This window comes from Monodon monoceros, unplaced genomic scaffold (assembly GCF_005190385.1).
Source record: "Monodon monoceros isolate NGI ecotype Baffin Bay Population unplaced genomic scaffold, NGI_Narwhal_1 Super_Scaffold_9, whole genome shotgun sequence".
Taxonomy (NCBI): Eukaryota; Metazoa; Chordata; class Mammalia; order Artiodactyla; family Monodontidae; genus Monodon; species Monodon monoceros.
Genome location: NW_021703786.1, coordinates 13,785,234 through 13,808,478, shown reverse-complemented (window position 1 = coordinate 13,808,478; position 23,245 = coordinate 13,785,234). Strand labels below are relative to the sequence as shown.

The window sequence follows — 23,245 nt, the reverse complement described above, 5'->3', positions numbered from 1 at the left end:
AGTAATGTTCCAAGGAAGAGGGATGGACCCGAGTATTCAGCACTCATTAGGAACAGGAATCCCTGCTGCTTGTGGGGCAGATGTCAAAAGGTAAGTGGTGGAGGCCATGGCCCTGGCAGCTGCGGTGGTGACGGTGATGGCGGTGATGATGGTGTGGTAATCGTGATAGTGATGGGGATGATCGAGGGAGCAATAGTGACGGCAGTGGTAGCTGTGGTGCTTCTTGTAGTGTTGCTGGTGTTGTGGTGATGGTGGTCACGGTGGTGCTGGTTCTGGTATAGGTGGCTGTGATGGTGACGATGGTGGTCCCAGCAAAGGAGCACTCTGATCACAGCCATGCCATCTATCTAATGGCACATTATAAAATAATCCTTCATATCAAATCACTAACACGCTAGAACATCAGCTCCATGAAGGCAGCTGCTATTGTTCACTGCTGTATCCCCAGTGCCTAGAACAGGGTGTGGCCTATAGTAGGTGCTCAATAAATACATGTTGAATGAAGGGGATTGAGTCTCTTCTTTGATGAACTTTATTTGCCGTTCAAGATAGAAGTTTTTTTTAATTCCCATTTTATAGATGAGGAAACTGAGGCTGAGAAAGATGACGTAACCTCAGACCATGCAGGAGTAATTGACGCGGGGGTGGAGTGGGGTGGGAGGTGTAGGAATTTGTGGCCAGGCCTGTCTGACTCTCAGTTCAGTGCTCTTTTCTCTGTACAATTCACAGCTGCCTCCCCACCAGCACTCAGCATTACATCGTGGTCTTGTGCTGGGGCTTAATCATAGAAATACTGTAATAATAATAGTAACAATTGCTGTTTGTAATTGTTGGAGTAAGGCTTAAATGATCAAGACCACGGAAATTATTAATAACCCAGGCCCAGCCATGGTGGTGACTCCTGTCCCGTAAGCATCGAAGTCATATTAAATTATGTTGAGCTGCATAACCTTAGCAATAATAGTAACCGGGATCATAAGTTAATAACAAGGAGTATTTAAATTAATGCCATACTGTCGATACCCTTGGTAGTAAGCAGCTCAACACTGCTTTTAGTACTAATGTTGCCCCTTCCTGCCTTCCATGAATTCAGCTGAGAGGAAAGGCAGGGCTCTAAAAGCAGCAGGAGGAGACAGCTTAGAGGCAATCCCTGTCTGGGAGGAGGGAATCCTCAGGGATTTCTGAAGAGGCGCTAGCTGCCTGGCCTCTTATGCCCAGTCATGGAGATGGCTAATTCACGCTCATGGTCAAGGCCACAGTGATGTCTACCTGTCCTTTCTGGGATATCCACTGGACTTTGTTGGTTACACAGGAAAGAAATTCACAGGGCAGACAGAGTTTTTCCCCCATGAATGGATGAATTAGCTCAGCTGATCTGGGAAATCACCTACCAGCAGTAAGCTCTTCACAAGTGTCTTAATCTCCCTCTTCTTCCCGTAAGGTGGGAGGGTATCTTCAGTTATACCCTCAGTTTATCTTCAGTTCGAAACTGAGGTCCACACCTGGCCAAGATCAGGGTGAGGGGATGGGCTTTGTAGACTTGCCCCGCACCCCCCACCCCAAAGCTCTGTGCTCCGAGGCTTTCCTGTCTGGGAACCAGGAAAGGGTGGGGACAGGCAGGCGGGGAGCATCAAGGTGGAGGTGGAAAAGCTTCCCACCGAAAGACTGGTGGCGCGCTTTCTGGGTTGCCACGGCCTATGATTTGGACCTGCCAAGGTTTCTAGGGCATTGGTGAGTGTGGTCCTGGGGATGCCTACATAGTACATGGACAGGTACATGAATGTGAGTCCATCCAACCAATTTTACATTTATTCCCTTCTACACACCTTTACTGAACACTTACTGTGTACCACGCATTCAGATAAGAAACCATAGTCCCTGCCTGCAGGGAGCTCATCAGCTAATGGAAACACAATCTAGTGAAGGCAAACTGTGTGAGACTATACCTGTGAGGGCTTGCGAGGAGGTGACTGCACACATACACATGTGTGTGTGAGTGTGTAGGTGAGCACATAGGTCTGAGTGTTATGAGCACATGGGCGACGAGTGTGCATATATGGAGGTGCACAGGCAGGTGTAGAATGCACGGGTCTACAGGACTGCGTGAGGATGGTGTGGGCATAGGTGAATGCATAAGCACATATATATGTGAGCTTGGGAGTGTGTGTATTCCTTTTTGTGTCTGTGCACACCTGCGACCCCCTCAAACCCACCTTTTGAGAATTCAAATGATGTCTTCACCTTGAACGTCCCCGCTGTGTGCGGTCGGGGTCAGGCCACCTACTACCCCTCCCCTCCCCTTCCCCTAGGCCTCTGCAGAGAGAGAACCCCCCCGACTGGGGCGGAGGGAGGGGTGGGGTATAGACCAGGAGATGAAAGGCGGGCGGGCAGTGGGCATTATTGCTGATAAAGGCTGGGTAGGGAGCAGGGCACCGGGGAAGAAACTGAAGCCGGAGGCAGGGGAAGATGGGCAAGAGAGTGAACCGTGAGAGGGGCCGCAGCCCGAGGGAGCCGCAGTGGGGACGACTCGAGCCCACAGCATGCGGGACGGACGCGAAATAGCGCGGCCCGGGCGCCGGGTAGCGGGGCGGGGTGGGGGATAGGCTTTGAGGGCCGGGACGCGCGGGAGCGTTTCCCCGTACGTGCTCCTTTCCCTCCTCTCCCCTCCCGGAGACTGCGGGGAGGGCGGGCGCGGTTCCGGGGGGTGGGCGGGCTGGGCGGGGAGGAGGCGGGGCCGACGCACTGGCTTCTCCCAGCACCTCCCGCTAGCATCCAGAGGGAGCCGAGCCTCCACCAGGTCTGGGGGCCGGCCGCTGGAGCGCAGCGCAGCGCAGCCGTGTCTGTCCGCTGAGAGGGCTGAACTGGAAGCCGAGCGCTGCCGCGGGAGGCGGGCGATGGGGGCAGGTGCTGCCGGCTGCGCCATGGACGGGCCGCGCCTGCTGCTGCTGCTGCTCCTGGGGGTGAGTGCTAGCCGGAGGGGAGCCCGCTCCCCTTCCCGGGACCGGAACCCCAAGGAGTTCAGGTTTTCCCGAGGGAAAAGAGAAAAGAGCGTTGGGATCCCAGATGCTGGGGGTGGATGGCGGGAGAGGAGCGCCGATGCCAGTATCCACGGAGGAGCGCCTAAGGTTCTCAGAACGAAGAGGCGACCCTGAGATTCAGAGTAGAGATGCGGACAAGAGGGGCGCACCTATGCGGGTCCTCATGTACCATGGGTGTGTGTGTGTGTGGAGGAGCTGGGAGGGGCCTCTCAGGAGGGAGTCGTGGGGCTCTCGGATGCCTGGGTTCTTCGGAAGAGGGCGCTTGAATGCTGGGAGCTCGAGGCGACTTTCCCCCTGAGCATCTTGATTTCTGGAGGGTCGTGGGACGGAACCCAGGCTAAAGAAGCAGGAGGTATGGGACGGGAACTAGAGAAGTGAGGAGAGAGTGTGGTTGGGGTGGGGAACCGGGGACGAGGGGATGGAACAATGTAAGAGGAGGATGGAGGGACTGGAGGCAAAGGGGACCGGGCATCGGACAATGAGGACCGGCCAGACAATGGGGGGGAGGGGCGTGGGAGGGGGAGGTTCGTGGAGGGGGGCTCTGTTGAAGAGAGAGAAGTGGGTTAGGGACGGCAGAAAAGGGACGACGGCGAGGAAGGTAGAGAGATGGAAGCAAAATGAAGGGACGGAGAAGGGAGAGCGGACCCCGACCTGTCCGCCAAGAGACAGTAGGACGAGAAGAGAGAGCAGAAGCACAGCTGCTTCCCGCGCGTGTCGCGCGCTCTTTCTCGCGGCCTAGCGGGGTCGGGGAATTGCGGCTTGGGGTCCGAGGCTGGGAAGGGAGTGCCCACTTCGCCGGGGCGAACCCGCTTCCCGGGTTCCCCCGCGGCTAGTGGGCTTCTCCTACGCACTTATTCTCGCGGCTTGAAGCAAAGCCACGGACCGGATGGGACGGAGCAAGCGTCGTCCGACGGTTTCTCGCCGCCGCCACTTCTCGGGGTGCAGAGAGGCGGGACGCGCAAAGTGGGGACGGTCCCGGCAGCGCGCAGCCGGGGGTCGCGCGGGCGAAGGCGGCCCGCAGGGGGCGCTGCGGCGCGAGGGCTGAACCATCGCAGCTCCCCGCGCGACTGGGGCTGCGCGCCGCGCCCGCCACCCAGACCCCCAGTTAAGCGGCCCGAGCGCCGCGCTGATGATTGGCTCCGTTTCCGCGCCCAGGCGGGTCGGGATTCCGCCCGCGCCCCGCCCAGCTTTCGACGAAGGACCCCGGGCACCGAACAAGACGGAGGCGCTCAGGCGCCTCACCTTCTGTCTCGGCAAAGGACTGTGGGTCCTCGTAAGCATCGAAGTCCGTCCGGTAGTTCTGACAAGACATTCAGGAGATGTGGCCCGTTGTGTGGCCATGAAGGGAGTGCCCTGGAAGGTTTGGCAATGGAGGAGGTGTCCTCACTCTCCCTGCCATCTTCATCTCTCATCTGAACATTGCGCCCCCAAATCCCCATTACAGACAAGGAGACTGAGGCTCTGGGAGATTAAACCAATTGGTCAAGATCCCACAAGCGAGTTGAGACAGAATCCTAGCTAGACTGCCCCTCACCTGATTCCCAGCTCAGTACTCCCCGTACCTCTTAAGGGGCAGCCCGGTGTTCCAGCTCGGGATAAGGGCTGCGTGTCTCGGCGGCAGGCGGGCGTGACACCAGCCCCAGAGTCAGGCCGGCGGAATATGGGGGCTGGGATGGGCAGAGACCCCTTCCGGGCACTAGCCCCATCCCCGAAGCTCAGCCTGGTTTCCGTGGGATAGCAGTACCTCCGGCTTCGTCCGGAGATTTGGGAGTGACTGCGGGCACGTTTGCTGACTAACGCCGCGGGTTAGAGATGCAACTCGTCTGGGGCGGGGGGGCGGCATGGAGGGGGGACTGGGGCGGCCAGTTGTGAGGATCCTGGAGGAGCGAGGGCATGGGCTCCGGATCTGGGCTGGAGAGTGTCCCCCGAATAAAGAAAAGGCGAGGAAGGAGGGGATCTGGGGGTGGAGGGCCTGGGGGCTCGGGAAGGTGGACCCAGCGCAGAACCTGTCGCCTGCAGCCCCTGCGGCTCTCGCCTCCGCCTTGCCGCGGGGCTGCTGTCTATGCGCTGGCGCTGCGCACCACAGCGGTCCGAGTTTCTTCCTGGACCGCGGCGAGAGTGCTGAAACCAGAGCGCGTCCCGGCGGGTCGGCTGGCGGGCCACGCCGGTAATGGAGGCACTTTGTCATTCAGACGTCTGTAACCGGAGCCGCCGGGCTGGCTAATGCGCCTAATAGGGATGCAGCGAGGGCAGCAAATGCGAGGACGGGAGCGGCCGGGTGGGGGAGGCGACTCCGGGGAGGAAGGGGTCCCCGCCTTGCTGTACCAGTCTGATCCCGTTCCCGCGCCTAGATTCTTCCCTGGGGGTGCGGGGTGGGGAAGCGGGAATAATAAAACTGGTTGAGTGCCTACCGTGTGCCACGCGCTGCCCTGGGTAATTCCTCTTGTGTTATTTAATCCGTATAAGGCCCCAGCAGAGTAAATCGAGTTATTCCCATTTGACAGTTGAGGGAGCTGAATCTCCCTAATATTCAGACACGAAACCAAGCTCCCCCAGTTACTATGTGGTGGCGCCCTTGTTGGAACCCAAGATGCTTGGCTTGGAGTTTACTCTTTCCTCCTTATGCCAGGCATACCCCCGCCCAACCTTCCAGATCACGGAAGGACACGTGGCCTTGAACCACCACTAGACCTGGAGGTTAGATCGTGTCCTATGCTCCTGGCACCACAAATTTATAACTGAGCCCCTTCACCCCCCACTCAGAACCCTGCCCCCTTTCAAAGTCTTCATGCATCCTCCTCCTCAGTAATTAGCTCTTGTCTCCGACCCCAAATCCACCCTATCTAAAGGAGTGGGGGACATGTGCCAGTGCCTCCCCAGGGCTTGCATTGGTCTCAAAAGACCCTTTGCGGGCTTCCCTGGTGGCGCAGTGGTTGGGAGTCCGCCTGCCGATGCAGGGGACACAGGTTCGTGCCCCGGTCCAGGAAGATCCCACATGCCACGGAGCGGCTGGGCCCGTGAGCCATGGCCGCTGAGGCTGCGCGTCCGGAGCCTGTGCTCCGCAGCGGGAGAGGCCACAACAGTGAGAGGCCCGCGTACCGCTAAAAAGGAAAAAAAATAAAAAAAGACCCTTTGCATATTTGAAAACTCGCCAACCCCATGATGGTGGCCAATGGCTCCATTCATCTAAGGAACCTTTTGCTGAAGCTCTTGTGAATGGATAGGACTCATCACACTGAAGCCTTCCTATAGTTTCAAATTCTTTCAACTATTTTGGTGTATTTTCTGTTTTGTCCAGTTTTTAAAATTTAATTATTAAAAGTCAATTCAGGGCTTCCCTGGTGGTGCAGTGGTTAAGAATCCGCCTGCCAATGCAGGAGATACGGGTTCGAGTCCTGGTCCGTGAAGATCCCACATGCCGCGGAGCAGCTAAGCCCGTGCGCCACAACTACTGCCTGTGCTCTAGAGCCCACGAGCCACAACTACTGAGCCCGCCTGCCACAACTACTGAAGCCCGTGTGACTAGAGCCCATGCTCTGCAACAAGAGAAGCCACAGCAATAAGCCCGCGCACCACAACGAAGAGTAGCCCCCACTCGCCGCAACTAGAGAAAAGCCTGCATGCAGCAATGAAGACCCAATGCAGCCAAAAGTAAATTAAATGCATAAATAAATTTATTTTTAAAAAAGTCAATTAACCGAAGGACATTTCCACCTCAGTTTCTAGAAAGCCTGGATATGGCACCCCCCCAAAAAAATTGCAAACATTCTAAAAAATGGAATAAGTGTAATAAGTATAACTTTCAGGCAAATGTGCCTATCATTTTGATAAATTGATCATTTTGGAGCAATTAGCCTGAATCCTAGTCATCCCTCCCTGCTTCCCAAGATTGCCTGGCCTTGGACCCATAGAGGCTGTGGCCAGATTGGTGCATCAGGCCACTTAGCAGAATGACCTCTGTGGGCCTCAGTTTCCACAGCTGTCAGACAGGGGATGAAGGCAATCCCTCAAGCCTTTCCTCCTCAGCTTCTGGAGCAGTTGTTCGGGGTGATATTTCCTCTCCCTCATGGGACTGTGGCTCCTCTCAGGAGTCAGGGACCATGTCTCATTGGAAACTCTTAGTTTAGTGCTCAATAAGTAGTTGAATTAGTTAGCAGTTCTCCATCCTCCTTTGGTCCCCATACCCTCTTCAGACGCTTCTTGGTGGGTCTCTCTTCATTTCTATCCTGCCTACTCTGAGATGGTTTCCCCTGTTTGGGGATGGCTCAACTCTCCTCTCCCACCACCTACCCCCCGGCTCAGCAGCTCACTCTCCCTAAGACAAGACACTTCTTTGGGGCTTCCCTGGTGGCGAAGTGGTTGAGAATCTGCCTGCTAATGCAGGGGATGCGGGTTCGAGCCCTGGTCTGGGAGGATCCCACATGCCGTGGAGCAGCTGGGCCCGCTTGCCACGACTAGAGAAAGCCCTCGCACAGAAACGAAGACCCAACACAGCAAAAATAAATAAATTAATTAATAAACTCCTACCCCCAACATCTTCTTTAAAAAAAAAAAATACTTCTTGGATAACCAACATTTATTGAAATCCAACTATGCATCAGACAGGTTTGCACAAATTATTTCTTTTAATTTTCACAGAAACCTGGACAGTAGGTATCACCAGCCCAACGTTTTAGGTGGGAAAACTGAGGCTTAGAGAGATTGAGAATTTACCCAAAGTCGCATACTACTAAGTGGCAGATCTGGAATGTTTTGAAATAGAAAACAGAACAAGCACAGGAAACACATGGTTACTAATTATGTGGCCTGGACTCCCAAGTGCAAGACTTTGGAGAAGAGAGAGGACCACGGGCTGCAGCAGGGAGAGCAGGCTTTGAGAAGAGGGGCTTGTGCGGGGCTCCCACTCTGCCCACAACTGCCACAGTCAGATTGCCTCAGTTATCTGGAGCCCGGGTCTCTGCTGACCTCAACTAACTGGAACACAGCCAAAAGCCACAGAAGACCTTGGAAAAGAGAAAAGAGGGGTCCCAAAGTGAATAAACACCTTACTCATTTATTTAATGCCTCCCGCAACTCTCTGAGGCAGGTACTGTCATGGTTACCTAATGATGAAGAAACTGAGGCACAGAGAAATTCAAAACCTGTCCCAGGTCACCCAGCTCTAAGCTATGAACCAGGATTCAGAGCAATGAAGGCAGCTGAGGAGGAAGGTAGACTTTTTACTCTGAGAATGGCCCCCTCCTGGTTCCCATACTCCTTACACTGACTTTATTCACCTTCCTCCCAGGGCTAGTTACACACTTTCTAAAATTCAATTAGACCTAATAAATAAGACTGGGGGGCTTCCCTGGTGGCGCAGTGGTTGAGAGTCCGCCTGCCGGTGCAGGGGACACGGGTTCGTGCCCTGGTCCGGGAAGATCCCACATGCCGCGGAGCGGCTGGGCCTGTGAGCCATGGCCGCTGAGCCTGCGCGTCCGGAGCCTGTGCTCCACAACGGGAGAGGCCACAACAGTGAGAGGCCCGCGTACCGCAAAAAAAAAAAAAAAAAAAAAGACTGGGGAGGGCCGCTCAGGTCACACTGGCAGCAGCAAGAACTGAAAACTGATACTTTAACAGGAAGGGAGGAGGCAGAAAAAACTATAAGAAAAGCTGACAGGAGAACTCTCTTGACAAAAGTGTGGTAATTTGGGATAAAGAACACAGGGCTCCGCTGCGTTGCATCCCAGAATACTCACTGATGTAAATACTGAGTCCCTGAGTCATGGGGAAACCGTGAAGGTACGTTCCAGAGACAGAGGAAGGTGCTGCCCCCGTGGCTAAAGTGAAAAACATTAGGTGAGAAGAAGAGCAAAGCCGTAACTTTCCAGAAACTCAGGTATCCAGAAAGTCAGGCCCTGGAGTTCTAGTTAATTGAGGCCATATTGTATTAAGTTCTTAAATTCCATAAATATACATGTCGGGTCCCTAATATGTGCCAGGTACCATCTCAGGCACTGAGGTGACCACAGTCCCTGCCTTCAGTGACCTGAGAGTCCAGTGGGGGACTCTGTAGAGTGTCAGACCAGACAAGAAGAGTGAACAGGGGGGACATGTGACAGGGCAACTCTGCGTGATTTGTCAGATCAGGGAGGGGCTGGGCCACAGGACCACTTCCCTGATGAAGTGACATTTAAGCAGAGCCCTGAAGGATGAAAAGAAATCTGAACAGACCTTTCTGGAACCTTGCTCACCTCCTGGGGGAAAGCCTGTATCTGGGACTACCCCCCGCCCGTAGGCTTCTGGTCTACAGATGTTCCCAGCACTGTGTTCCTGCCACCTGGGAGGAGATGGTGGCAACACCCAAGGTTCCCCTCCTTTGCTGCCTGCACCCTCCCCACCGGTTTCTTGAGGACCATAGGCTGCCTCCTAGACTGATCCAACCTGCCCATCCCCCTGCCTCCACCAAACCCTACTGAGACCTCAGGATATTAGAAAGGACTGAAGGGAAAGGAGTGTTTTGGGCCATGATCTGGCCAACATGGAAGCAGAGAAACGCCCAAAATGACCTTTACAGCTCCTCTCTAGTTGCATGATCCAAGAGACCATACTTCCTCTGAGCATCAAATGGGAGCTACACGGTCTGGAGCCAGGGAGACAGGCTTTGGAGTTTTATTAGACATTAAGATTTTTTTTAAGGAACAGAAATATAAAGCAATCTGCCAGCAACCCCTCCCTCTCGGGAATCTGGTGCTAAATCATTCCATCCATGAGCAAAGATGCCTCGGCGGCGGGAATCTGACTCTCCTTTCCCCTGTTTGCAGTGTTGTCCCCACTGGCTGCATGGGGCGCAGGGAGAGGGGAGGGCTGGTGGCCGGAAATCAAACCCTGGGGGAGCAGGGTTGCTGGGTGGTGAGAGCACGCACTCTCTCATATTGGTAACAGGCGTACTTTTCTCCTGTCTTGGCGCCAGACTCTCGATGACCGGCTGGTCATTTGCTTTGGCCCTGAGCTGTCTCCATCTCTATCGGTCTAGAGAGATGAAGGCTCAGAGCAGGAAAGCCGAGAAGGTCAGAACTCCCAGAGCAGAACCAGGATTTGAACCCAAGGTCCCACCCCTCTGCTTCTGTTCTTGGACACCTCCCATTTGATACTTAATATGTGGAATGGTAGAATTAAGGGTGAGGAGTGGAGCCCTGCTAGACTTTGATAGAAAAAGACTCCCCTCTGGGTAGACGCATCCCTGGAGATGTGCAGCTTAGCAAGTGGCATTTGGGCTAGATTTCAGCTTCTAGTTGCCCCCTTGGCTGGGAGCCCTGTGTACACTGCAACCTGCCTGCTTGTTCCTGACTGCTGCCCAAAGTCCCTCTGCTGGGCCTCAGGTTGCCTTCCCCACATGGTGTATCCTTGGGATTCCAGGAGTTACTGTAACCCCAAGATGAACTTTGCAGAAGGTCAGCATCTGAAGCTCTGATCTCACACCCCTAGCAGCCTGCAGGGGCGTGCTGTTCCCCCTCTGCCTTTCTTCCCCATCAGCTTTCAAGCGCCAAATGCCTCCCTGGTGAGCTCATCCCAGCCCAGGTGGTTCCAATAGAAGGCTGCAGGAGGGGGTGTTTGCTCCCTCGGAGTCTACCCTGTCCCCTTTCCCTTGCCAGTCTGACCTTCTGATCTTCCTCCACCCAGGTGTCCCTTGGAGATGCCAAGGAGGTGTGCCCCACGGGCCTGTACACCCGCAGGGGTGAGTGCTGCAAAGCCTGCAACCTGGGCGAGGGCGTGGCCCAGCCTTGCGGAGCCAACCAGACCGTGTGTGAGCCCTGCCTGGACAGTGAGTATAGGGTGTCCGGTGGGGGGAAGGGGAGCGGAATGGAAGGGGGGGCAAGGGGGCTGGAGGGCATGCCCAGTAGAGGCCTTCCAAGTGCTCTGCGCCCTGGCAGGGACTCCTGCCCACAACCGTCTGGGTGCCAGAAGTGGGTGTGACCCAGCATAGGAGGCAGAGAGGGGAAGCTCAGAATGGATGAGGGAAGTATGCGGAGGGAGGAGGGGGACCAGATGGGGGATCCCCAGGCTGTGCCCCTTCCCAGCCCCCAAGTAGAGAGGCCTGGTAGAAGAGTGTGGCCAGGAGGGAGGAGTAGCTGATGCTAAAACCAGCTAAAAACATCATGTGCACTGCAAAATCGATGGCTGCCACTTACCCTTGGTGCATTTGTGGGGAGGGGAGGAGGGTCAAATCCTGGCTGCCCTGGACACTGACCTTGGGGGATCCTGGGAGGGTGTGGCTAACCCTCCCACCGGGGCCAACTGTTCTCCAGCTCTGACGGAGGAAGCAGAGCTTTCCCCAGGCAGCAGGGACGGGGGTTGGAGCACCACAGGGATGTCCTTACTGGGGGGTGATGTCGGGTGTGAGAGGGGGGAGGGGCGCTGTGGCCATTCCTACCTAGGATTTCCTTGGGGAGGGCAGAGAACCCCATCTTCCAGAGGTGCTGGATGAGGGAGGCAGAAAGATGGCAGGTTTGGGGTCTGAAATTCTTTGCGCTTGACTCAGGAGTCTCGTCTCTGCTGGATTCACTCTGCCCCTTCTGTTGCTTTCAGGCCATGGGCCCTTTTCCTGACTCTGCCTGGAAACCTTTCCTGTTGACAGTTAGATCTTGCCTTCTACCTGGCGCTCAATGCCCACCTGGAGGGCCAGTGGGAATCCTACCCAGATTGTTCTTTGATCATGTTGGGGACAAGGCTACAGGAACTGGGAACTCTGAACGCCTCCGCCAGCCTGTCTTACCTTTGAATGCCTCGCCGCCACCACCGCTACCTCGAGGCATCTCACTGCACACAGCCTATCTGTCCTGCAGGCAGCCCCAACTCCTTGGTGTCCCAAACACTCTGTTGTCCTACTTCTGTACTAGTGGATCCTGTAACTCCATCCCCCAGCAGAGGGATGCCAGGTAGGGAGGCTGGACATCCCATAATGCCTTTGCTACCTTGCCATCTGGCCGCCTCTGTCCTGGCCTAACAGGGTTTCTTTCCATCCCAGGGCAGGGTTGGCCAACCATCAGCTACCCTGGAACCTCCCACGTTTGCCTCTCTTATTTCCTAGACTCCGCCCAGGGCCTCTTCTCTTTGGACCCGAAGTCTCCCAGGATGGGACCCCAGTCCCTTCTGTCAAAACAAGCGGTGGGATAGAAGAGGCTGAGAGAGGGCATCTCCAGGGAAGGGGAGGGGAGGCAGGAGCAGAGACCAGCTCGGAATGCTCCCTCCCACTTCCACTTTCTGCTCCCCTCCCTTTCCCCCCTTCCCCCTCACCCCCCTCCCCGCACCCCAGCTAGGTTAACAGGCTGCCTTTACAAGTCCGCTTTATGGGATGGAGACCCCAGTGGACTTTCCCTCTATCCTCAAAACGTTTCCACAAGGAAACCCATTAAGCTCCTGCCTTCAGTCTCTGCCCAAAAAAGACCACATTTTTCCCACCCCCCCAAAACCCTCTCCCAGGAGTTTGCTGCTAATCTTCTGTATTTTCCCATGGGCAGGGCCCTCCCCTTCCCCTCCCATGTGACTAGACCCACCCTTGCTGCCACATGCCACCCAGATAGGAGCCTCTGGTATAAATTGGACCTCCTGCCTTGGCTGTTTCGGTTTGGAAGTCCTTTCTGATGTCTGACTAATATCCCTGCTACTGAAGTTCATTGAATTGATCACTGCCCACCCCAGGGGGCCCAACCTTTACAGGATCCCTGCTGTGTGTCAAGTGCTACTGAGGAATTTCACTTATTCCTCATCATAACCCTGTGAGTGGAGACATTATTCCCTGTTTTACAGAGAAAGGAAAAAGCTCAGAGAGGTTAAGTAAAACACCCAGAGTCACACAGCTAATAAAGTGATGGAAGCAGGTTTTGAATCCAGATCTGCCTGATGCCTAGGAAGAGAAACACAGGAGTCCCTCTGCCAGAGCTGACTTGAAACTGAAGTCTTCCTCCAGGCCCACCTCTGTCTTTTCTTCTCTTCCCCGCCAACTGCTGCCCCTTTTACTTCTCTGCTTTTTCCTTCTTTGCTTCTGCAGTTCCAACCCCAACCTCCAAGATAATGACCCTGTGCTCCATCTTGTCTCTTGATGGCATTAAAGAAAGTTAAGATAGGACCCCCACAGCAAGCCTCGATTTCCATCCATTGGGATCCCAATCTCTCTACCTCTGTTTCCACATTCTGAGCAATCCTCCCTCCCCAGTTCTCAGGTTCTAAATCTGTGCTCTTCCTGCCGTGGGAGCAAGGATACATCCTCTTGGATTCAGTTTGGCATGGAGTTCTCCACCCTAGGCTGGAAGGGGTGAAGAAGATCTGGCTCTGTGCCTTCCCCACTCTTTGCACAAGGTGGAGAGGACCCTGGCATCCCTCCCCTTATTCTGGAGCTCACATCCATTAATTAAGAGAGCGTGAATCAAGAGTCAGCTTGGAAATCTTCCTTTCATGTCCTTTGAAAGAGCAGAGGACTATATATGCAAGTCCTCCCTTCCTTCTAGCTTCAATCCCTCCTGCAGTACCTTTCTTGCCAGGAGTCCCATCCCTGCCCTCTAGAGCCAAGCCCTTCAGCAGCTGGGGTAGCGCCATGGGTGGGAAATTCTGTTGTCTAGCCCTAGTCACTCCCATTCAGGCCACACCTGAGCCCCCACCTGTGCAGAGAGGAATGGGAGGGCAGCTGAGGTGGGAGCCTGCCTGGTGAAGGCCGGCTCTGCCCGGGCTGGGTTCACAGCTTAACTCTGGCCTGTGGGGAGGGCTGGATGGGAACCACTCTCAGATTATTCCTTAATCATGCTGGGAACTCTCTAAGAGAATCTGCCAAGAAATTTACCGGCACCAGCTGGGTTACCCCCTGAAACCTCAGGGCCAACGCTTCCGGGGCCTGGAGCACCGGGCTCCTGGCCCCCTTCCTCCTTCCCAGTCGGGTGCCACCAGCTTTCACACACCGGGGATCCGGGCCCGGAGGGAAAAGCGGGGGAGTCAGTGAGGGGGCGAGGTAGAACGAGGGTGTCCCGGCATGGGGCGGGAAGGCCTCCAGCCCCTGCGTCCCAAGTGCCCCCAGGGCAAATGGCTAGACTCGGGGCACGGCTCCCCCCGCATGTCCGTATGTCCTCAGGCGTGACCTTCTCGGACGTGGTGAGCGCCACGGAGCCGTGTAAACCGTGCACCGAGTGCGTGGGGCTGCAGAGCATGTCGGCGCCCTGCGTGGAGGCCGACGACGCCGTGTGCCGCTGCGCCTACGGCTACTACCAGGACGAGACGACGGGCCACTGCGAGGCGTGCCGCGTGTGCGAGGCGGGCTCGGGGCTCGTGTTCTCATGCCAGGACAAGCAGAACACCGTGTGCGAGGAGTGCCCCGACGGCACATACTCCGACGAGGCCAACCACGTGGACCCGTGCCTGCCCTGCACGGTGTGTGAGGACACGGAGCGCCAGCTGCGCGAGTGCACGCGCTGGGCCGACGCCGAGTGCGAGGGTGAGCGTTGGGGCTGCGGGGTGGGGGTGGGGGGCGCCCCGGGGTCCGCAAGGGTCTGCCGTGGCCTGCGGGGCCAGTGGACACCCTCCCGATCCTTCCCACCAATGGACCCTATCCACTGTTTACCCTTTGGGGCTGTTTGTTAAGCCATCCTCATTCTCCCAGGCCACACTCATTTCCCAGGGCTTTGTTAATCTGTGGCTGCTGGCTGGGAATTGGACGGGTGGCAGATGAGCGGCACGAAGGTGGCCTCCGTGTCCAGAGCACAGATAGGACACGTCTGATCCTTGAGGCAGACTCTCTGCACTGGAGAAGGGGGTCTTAGGACCCTCAGGAGTTGGGACCTTTTGTCTCTGAGACCCATAGTGGTTTATGGCTCTGGGACCTGGGATGGAGTCTGCCCTGTCACTTACTATCTGAGCGACGTCAAGGAGGTCACTTCAGTCTCTGGACCTCAGTTTCCTCGCTGCACGCGGTTTCCACTGTTGCTGTGGGTTTGGGCCGGGGGCTGGCTCACTTCAACTTGTGAGGGAGGGGTCAGCTGTCACTGGTACAGTTTAGTCAAGGACGAAGTTAGACCCAGAGAACACTAAGGAGGTCGTGCGGACAGGGGCTTTGGGACAGAGAAAGAGGAGGAACAGCAAGCCTGGGGCTTGTGAGCCCGAGGATGAGGCAGGTGCACATGGAGGGCCCTCAGCTTCCTGGGTGGATGGGGGCTGGGTGTGCCTTCCTTAGCCAGAAGGGGCAGTTCCTGGGAGGGGAGGAGGAAGCACTGTGGCAGTCAGGGCAGAACCATTTTGGTCCCTGGTTGGTGACATCCATATTGGGGGAGAGATTGACAATACCTTTACTTTCTATCCCCCGTTCAGCGGTTTCCCCTTGGGGCCTGACCCTCAGGGTGCTCTAACTCCGAGCAGGCAACGCAGTGCCTCCTTCAGGAGCCCTAAGTTGGATGGGACAGAGACAGCCTTTGCCCCAGTCTGATGAGGGAGACGCAGTCCCAGCACTTAGTTCCCAAGAGATCCCCCCATTCTGGTGGGGGCAGCACAGCCTCTGCCTTCAATCAGCCCCCAGTTGGATGGGAGAGATAGATCCCCCGCCGTGGGGAGCCTCCAGTCTGACACACCCATGCCTGCCTTCCACATCCTGTGATCTCTGGCGCAGGGAGCTCGGGGTGCAAAGGGCCGTTAAGCTGGGCTGAGGCCAGGTGTGTGTGTGAAGCTTGCTGCATTGGGATGTGGGGTCAGGGTGGAGAAGTGGGGTGCAGAACGTGGTGGTTCTGGTGGCCATTGCCCTGCGCCAGGAGACAGGCAGGTAGCGTCAGGCGCAGGGCAGAGGAGGGAGGGAGTTTCAGCGCCTGCAGCAGGCAGGTGGGTGGCACGCTTCTGTGGGCAAGTCGGCACCAGCTAGTGGGGGGGACTTAGGGGTGCGGTTAGAGCAAAGAAAGGTGCTGGCTGGGGGAGGGGTGGGCTCTGCCTTTTGGCATTCACACATTCCTTCCAGATACCACTCTACTTTCCCAGCCACCCTGAAGGGGTGCGTTTATCCCTGCCCCTCTTCCCCTCACCCTCTAGCCTCTGAACGGGTAAATGTCAGCTCCAGGGCAGAGGGAACATTTCAGGAGATGGAATTTGATTTGTGGTGGCTTGGTTGCCCCCCTCCCCTCCACTGCAGGGTACTTCCTTGCATAAACGCTTCCGGTGTCAACATGGTGACTCATCCACCGTGGGGGCAGAACCTGCCCCCCTCCCCAAGCAAAAAAAATTGGATTTAGGAGGAGTAACCTGGCCCCTCTTTCCACCCCCAAGTCTGACAGCTCCCATTCTGGAAACGGCTGTCAGGACCTGCCAGGGCTTAGTGGGCTGGAGTGCTAGTGGACACAGCCGCATCTGGATCTCATCCCCACCCCCAAACAGGGCGGGGATCGGAGAGACGAGGAGAAAGCGCCCTGGAAGGCGCTGTCTTCAGCCTGGGCCGTCTCTCAGCTCTTCCCCACTGCTCTCAAATCTCTGTGATGCCTGATTTCAGTGACCCTCCACCCAGCCATGCCTTCAGCCTCTGGGTTCGGGTCAGTTGAGCAGAGCTGTACCCTTAGCCTCGGGGCTCAGGCTGCCCCTCCAGCTGGCCCAGTCTCCTAGCCGGGCAAGAGAAGACCCTCCCCGGGCCAGCGCCTTGTCTGGGGCTGCCAGAAGGAGGGCTGTGTTTCCTCCCCTCCCTGCCCCACCTCTTCCACGCCTTCCTTTCCAGGACTGAGATGGGGGAGGGGTGGGATAGGGCAGCAGATGGCAGCCCCCTCCCAAATGCCAACCAGATGGATTCCAGATTCACATGTGGGGACCTTACTCCTCAGAATGTGCTGAAAATGGGGGCCTTTGAAGCATCTTTGCCTTGAGCCAAGGAGGCCTAGGAAACCGGTGGGCAGTTTCGACTCCAACTTGGGTGGGCAAACTGGGGGCTAGATGAGGCAGAGCTGGGGAGCAAAGTGCCTGCCCTTCACCCCATCAGCTTGTCCTGTCTGTTTTCCCTCCCTGCTCCAGGTGTGGGAAGCGAGGAAGGAAGGGGTAGGCAACTTTGCCCAGACAGGTACCCCCAGGTCGTCCAGGGTCCACAACCCCAGGTACTGCCCCCGGCTGGGTGGCAGAATGGAAAATCCCACCCACTTGTGCCAGGGGCTGCTGGGTCCCCTGCCAGGGAGGCTGGCAGTGCCCAGCTGGCATGAGAGAACCTAGGCGGGTGGCAGGGCAGTCCCCCTCCCCTGAGGCAGTGGCAGTGCCTGCTCTGTGGGCCCTCTCTCCACCAGCAGTCCTCGACCTTCCCAAGTTGGGTTTGGGCTATCTGACACTGTCATCTCTGGGTGGCAAGATCAGATGGTGTGGGGGCCACGCAGGGCAGGAAATAGAGGCTAGCCGCTATCCACGGACCAGCCAGAGGGAAGCAAGCCAGCTGGGCACCTCCCCACCCTGCCCGAGCCCAGAGCCAGGACACCAGAGACTAGAAAGGAGGCTGGATGCCAATTCTCAGGGGGCGGTGCCGGGGAAGGTACCTCTCTGCCAGACCTGATTACCCTCATCCTTCTTTAGGACAGGGGTGACTGGCGCCACTGGGGCAACCTGTGGCCAGAGAAATTACATTTCCCTAGCCTGATTCCAGCTGGAGGCGTCCTAGGGCCCACTCTCTTCTTTGTGTGTTTACCTCCATGCTGGGTTTTTGGGTACCCAGGGTAGGCAGAGTAGAATTCTAGGATCACAGTTATACCCAAGATGGAAGGGAACTTAAAGACCGTCTCTTTTCATATCCCCATTCATGGGGAAGTTGAAGTCCTGAGAGTTGAAGGGACTGGTCCAGAGTCACACAGCAAGTCAGTGGCAGAGCCGAAGGGGACCCAGCGCTCCTGATTCTTAGGCCCTCGCTCTTCTCCACCATCGTGACATCATACACCCGATCCCAGCCCTCTCTCCTGTGTGTAGCCGCTGGACATACAAGCATCTGGGGCAAGGAGGGGGCTGGGGGAGAAGCTCTGAGGGTCAGAACATAGGAGAGGGGCGGGGGGAGTGGGCCCTCACTCCTGTAGCCCTTTCTCCCAGAGATCCCTGGCCGTTGGATTACACGGGCCACGCCCCCAGAGGGCTCAGACAGCACAGACCCCAGCACCCAGGAGCCTGAGGTACCTCCAGATCAAGACCTCGTAACCAGCACGGTGTCAGATGTGGTGACCACAGTGATGGGCAGCTCCCAGCCCGTGGTGACCCGAGGTACCACCGACAACCTCATCCCTGTCTACTGCTCCATCCTGGCTGCTGTGGTTGTGGGCCTCGTGGCCTACATCGCCTTCAAGAGGTGAGAGGGGGAACGGGAGCCAGGGAGCGGGATCTTTACCCTCAAGGAGGGCTTTGCTGCGACCATGACCTGAAAATGCACACACCCATTTTTTTTTTTTTTTTTTTTTTCGGTACGCGGGCCCCTCACTGTTGGGGCCTCTCCTGTTGCGGAGCACAGGCTCCGGACGCGCAGGCTCAGCGGCCATGGCTCATGGGCCCAGCCGCTCCACGGCACGTGGGATCTTCCCGGACCGGGGCACAAACCCATGTCCCCTGCATCGGCAGGCGGACTCTCAACCACTGCGCCACCAGGGAAGCCCCGCACACGCGCTTTTAACTCAACCCCAAACCCAGCTCATCCTCACTTACCATCAGCTTCCCCACTCCAGGGTGTGGCAGGTCAACAGGAGGTAGGGAAGGGGATCGTCCCTGTCCTGTCCTGGTGCCAGCACCTCCCCACCCCCATTCTGCTGCCCCACCTGCCTCCCTGCACACAGAGCTTCCTTTACCAACAGCTTGTGTCCTCATTCCCTGAACCCCGTTACCTGTGTGTATGTGTGCATGTATCTCTTCCTTCCCACGTCACACATGGGATCTGATGGCACCCATAGCCAGAAATCCAGGATGTGGATAAGTCCTAGGAAGCGTTTTAAAAGTTTAAGTGCATTTTCCATTCTTTTAAAAAAAAAATCATCAAAGTAATAACATGCTTGTTTGGGAAAATGCGAAGAAGACCAATGTCTTGTAAAGCAAAAAGTAGCAAAGCCTCCTTTATCTCCCCAAATCCTACCCCTCTCCTCCTGGGAATCTGTTTGGAATGGATCCCTTCCAGCCATTTTCTATGCATTTATAAACACATGTGTGGAAAACCTATACATACACGCGCAGGTTTTTTTTTCTTTAAAGCATCAATGTGATAACATTATACATATTCTACAACTTACTCTTTCGCTTAATCTCCCTCGGGAGAGCTTTCCTCAGAGCATATAGATAATCTGATTATTTATAATTGCTCGTTCAATAATACGGGCGGATCATAATTTATTTAACCAGTCTCCTATCGATGGACATTTGCCTTGTTTTTCTTTTTTTCTTATTGCTTGTAACAGCAGAGGGAATCCGTGTACATACCCCTGCACACACGTGGGAGTACTTTAGAAGGGTAGACTGGGAAAAGTGGAGCTCCGGGGAAGGCATGCATTTGTGCACCATTCATCCCATGGACATTTATTGAACACCGGCCGCACACACCAAGCCCTGGGTGCCTCTCTGCCCTCACGACGTTTTCGGCGTGGGCCAGGGGCAGATGGGTAGAGGAAGAAGAGCCTCCCGTGCCGTGCGGGGTTACAGACGGGCACCCTCTGGGCTCCCGGCACCCACACGCCAGAGCACAGATACCTTAGCGGCGTGGCCCGTGCGCCCCTCAGCCCCGTGACTGGGGCTGTCCTCTGGTTCCAGGTGGAACAGCTGCAAACAGAACAAGCAAGGAGCCAACAGCCAGCCCGTGAACCAGACGCCCCCACCCGAGGGAGAAAAACTGCACAGCGACAGCGGTATCTCTGTGGACAGCCAGAGCCTGCATGACCAGCAGTCCCACACACAGACAGCTGCAGGCCAGGGTAAGCAGTGGGGCCGGGCGGCGGGCCGGGGGGCGAGGCAGGGAGAACAGGGGTGGTTAAGCTTAGGCTATAGGAGGGACTGCAGAGGGGCTGGCTGCGGGCCGCTGTGTGGAAGGATGGGAGAGGCGGGCTGAGGGCATGGGTAGGAGAGGCCCTTTCCGGTGGGGATGACTTGGGAAACGGAAGCTTTGACAAATCGGAGCATCTAGACTCATCCAGCTAATTGTCCCCCAGGGCTAATCACTCCCCAGAGTGGCTGCAATTAGCCTCCTGCCCAGGACTTCTGGGGAACAAGTAGTTAATTATGTCCCCTAATCGGTGGCCCATAGCCCAGCTCCAACACACTTGCTGCAGTTGAGCCCGAGACCAGAAGTCCTGTCTCCTCAGCCTTGATTAATTGCTGGGGGTGGGAGGGGGTTAGTGGGCAGGGAGGTTAGGTTGTAGGGATGGTTCTGGAGCTATGGGTGAGTCAGCATCCCCCAGGTGCCTCCACAGCCCTGCCCACATCCAGGACTGCATCTTGGGCATCCCTCTGCTTCTAGACCCTCGGGTCCTCCCCAGATCGGGAGGAGAAATGCCTCAGCCCTTCTTGGGTCTTACTCCAGGCCCCCACTCCCACGGTGGGGGAAAGGGTGTCCAGCGGGTAGCGCCTGACTCCCCCTGGGTTCTTGGCAGCCCTCAAGAGTGACGGAGGCCTCTACAGCAGCCTGCCGCTGGCCAAGCGGGAGGAGGTGGAGAAGCTGCTCAGTGGCTCTGCGGGGGACACCTGGCGGCATCTGGCCGGTGAGCTGGGTTACCAGCCTGAGCACATAGACTCCTTCACCCAGGAGGCCTGCCCGGTCCGCGCCCTGCTGGCCAGCTGGGCCACACAGGACAGCGCCACACTTGACACCCTCCTGGCTGCCCTGCGCCGCATCCAGCGAGCCGACCTTGTGGAGAGCCTGTGCAGCGAGTCCACGGCCACGTCCCCGGTGTGAGCCGGCCCGGGAGCACCTGCCCTGCCCCCACATTCCGAAGACTGATGTTCCAGCCAACCCCACAGGCCAGCGTCAGAGCTGCGCGCCTCTGGGCAGGGCCTCGGAGCCCAGGCCCCCAAACCACAGCCCTGTCACTCTCCTGTGTGGCCCCATCGCTTCCGACCACACTCCCTCTCCAGCGCCGGAAGTGCCCCTGCCGCCTCTCCCACCCTGCCCTGCCCTGCCCTGTCGCCATCTCAGGCCTCCTGCCCCCTTCTCCCCCCACTTCTAGGGGGGCCAGCCCCTCCCACCTTAGCAGGTTGTCATACATGGGGGGCTGACACCAGGGATGGTGTTGAGGGCGTGACAGGGTCCCAGAGACTCAGAGGGAGAGACTGAGGAACCAGAGCCATGGGCTCTACACTGTGAACTTGGGGAACGAGGGAGCACCTTCGTGGCCTAAACCTCCCTCATCCCCCCTCCCCCATCCCCTCTGGCCTAATATGAAGAGTATCAGAGGTTTGATAGAGCTGGAAGAGGGGGTTGAAATCTAGTCCATTCCCCTCATTTTACGAACAGCAGAGTGAGGCCCAGAGAGAGGCAGTGATTTGCCCAAAGCCACCCAGAAATGGGGAGGCCAAAGATGGGCTGTCTCCCGAAACGAGGGGTGCAGGCCTCAGGTTTGCAGGGAGTGGGGGGCTAGGCGACCCTCTGGGAAATGTCTCGAAGCCAAACCTAGTCTGCCCTTCACCATCTCCAGGCCTGTCCAGCCCCTGTGGAGAGGGGATGCTTCACCCAAGGCCTGGCGCATTGATCCATCCTGACCCCAGTCAGGTTTGGGGTTTGTGGCAAGGGGTGCTGCTTCCCTCTGCCTGTCCCCTCAGGCATATCAGTGTGGCATCCGTGGTGTGGCTAATCTGTAGGTACCCACCATCCCAGCATCGACCCAGAGCCAGTATAGGCAGCATCTTCCCCTGGAGTCAGCCCTGGGGGACTAAGGAACCCCACCTGCAACACAGAGATTTATAGGCACACACCCACACAGGATGAGAAATCTTGCTTCTCTCCAAGAGTTCTTCCTCTTGGGCTGTGGCCGGATCCTCCTGGGGCAGCTGCCAGAGAAGCATTGAAGGGAATTGAACTCTACTCGCTGTCTTCCCTCGCCCCCGGGTTTGGCAGGCCAAGGACGGCTGAGGCTTGGGCTGGCGCCTGCCTTCCAAGGGCCTGCACGTGGAGGAATGCTCCCCCGTTCCACCCCTTCCCTGCAAGCACGGGTTTGGCTGGGCCCTGGAGGCTGCAATGAAGAGAAGTGGACCAGCGTGGGAATGCAGCAAGAAGGAATTGAGTTAGACTGTGGCCCATAGAGGGTCTCTCCCAAGTTTAGAGAACCCTACAAAGGACTGTTTTTTCCCTAGCTTGGTACCGGAAAGGGGCCATGGAGCCCCTCCTGGCCTGTTCTGTTTTGCTTGATGTTGGAATGAGTGTGCCCCCCCCCCCGTCTATTTAGCATGAACGAGCCCTGACCAGGATGTGCACGGACAGCCACCCCCTCCCCAGCCCAGGGGTCTCTCAGCCCTGTGTGACTGGGAACGTTGTACGTAGATGGCATTTCTTTGACCTGAATCTGTGATGGGAGGAGGAAACTCACCTGCTGGCCCCTCACCTGTGAATGTGGGGAGTGGGACAGAGTCTGAGGTATTTCTTTTCCTCCCCAGCAGTGGGGGAGGGGGTCGGAGGTTGCAAGTATGTTTCAGCATGTGTTTGGTTCTGGGGCCCCTCCTGCCTCCCTTTGGGCTGAGATGGAACCCTTTTGCCCCCTCCCCCCCCCAGCTGGGGGCTGTGAACTCCAGGCTCCTTGTCACCCTCCCTGTCACCTGCCCCTTGCATCCTGTGTAATCATTTCTTGGGCCCTCCTGAAACCTACACATAAAACATAAATGATGAACATTAAATAGCAAAGAAAGGAAAATCGTGCAGAGATTTTCTGGAAATACACGTGGTTTGAGTTGGTGGGGGGTTATGTGTGCGGGGCAGGGACCCGGGTATAATTTCCAACTCAGTGAGTTCCTGTCCTGTTTTCCCCCCACACAATGGGGAAGTTTTAACAGAAATCCAGCAAATTCACATGTGTCACCATGGAGTTAATTTAAGTGGGATAGAGCGGGAGTGGGGGCCCTTGCCGCCAGACTTTGGAAAGTGAGGGAAAGTAAAAATGGCCATGCAGGAAGCTGGCCAGCTGTGAACTTGACCAGATGTCAGAAGTGAAACTGACCACAGGGGAGCCAGAGGCTTGCTGGGAGGGCCAGGTCACAACCCCACGGCTCGCAGCCACCCACACGGCCTGGGAGGCACACCA

At 56.7% G+C, this 23,245-nt stretch overlaps 1 protein-coding gene across 1 annotated transcript; it reads left to right on the top strand.

Moving 5' to 3' along the window:
* Positions 1-2,780: 2,780 nt before the first annotated feature.
* On the top strand, positions 2,781-22,853 carry NGFR (nerve growth factor receptor). The gene is made up of 6 exons (XM_029212330.1): positions 2,781-2,960; positions 10,698-10,839; positions 14,137-14,496; positions 18,081-18,333; positions 19,773-19,933; positions 20,609-22,853. Exons 1-6 carry the CDS (start codon positions 2,895-2,897, stop codon positions 20,908-20,910), a joined length of 1,284 nt encoding a protein of 427 aa, XP_029068163.1. The 5' UTR covers positions 2,781-2,894; the 3' UTR covers positions 20,911-22,853.
* Positions 22,854-23,245: the final 392 nt, after the last annotated feature.

Excerpts from the sequence above, each read along its gene's own strand:
- NGFR (XM_029212330.1), top strand. The coding sequence starts at position 2,895 with ATGGGGGCAGGTGCTGCCGGCTGCGCCATGGACGGGCCGCGCCTGCTG. Across the intron at positions 2,961-10,697 it reads TGCTGCTGCTGCTCCTGGGG|GTGTCCCTTGGAGATGCCAA; the intron begins GTGAGTGCTAGC and ends TCCTCCACCCAG. Across the intron at positions 14,497-18,080 it reads GGCCGACGCCGAGTGCGAGG|AGATCCCTGGCCGTTGGATT; the intron begins GTGAGCGTTGGG and ends CCTTTCTCCCAG.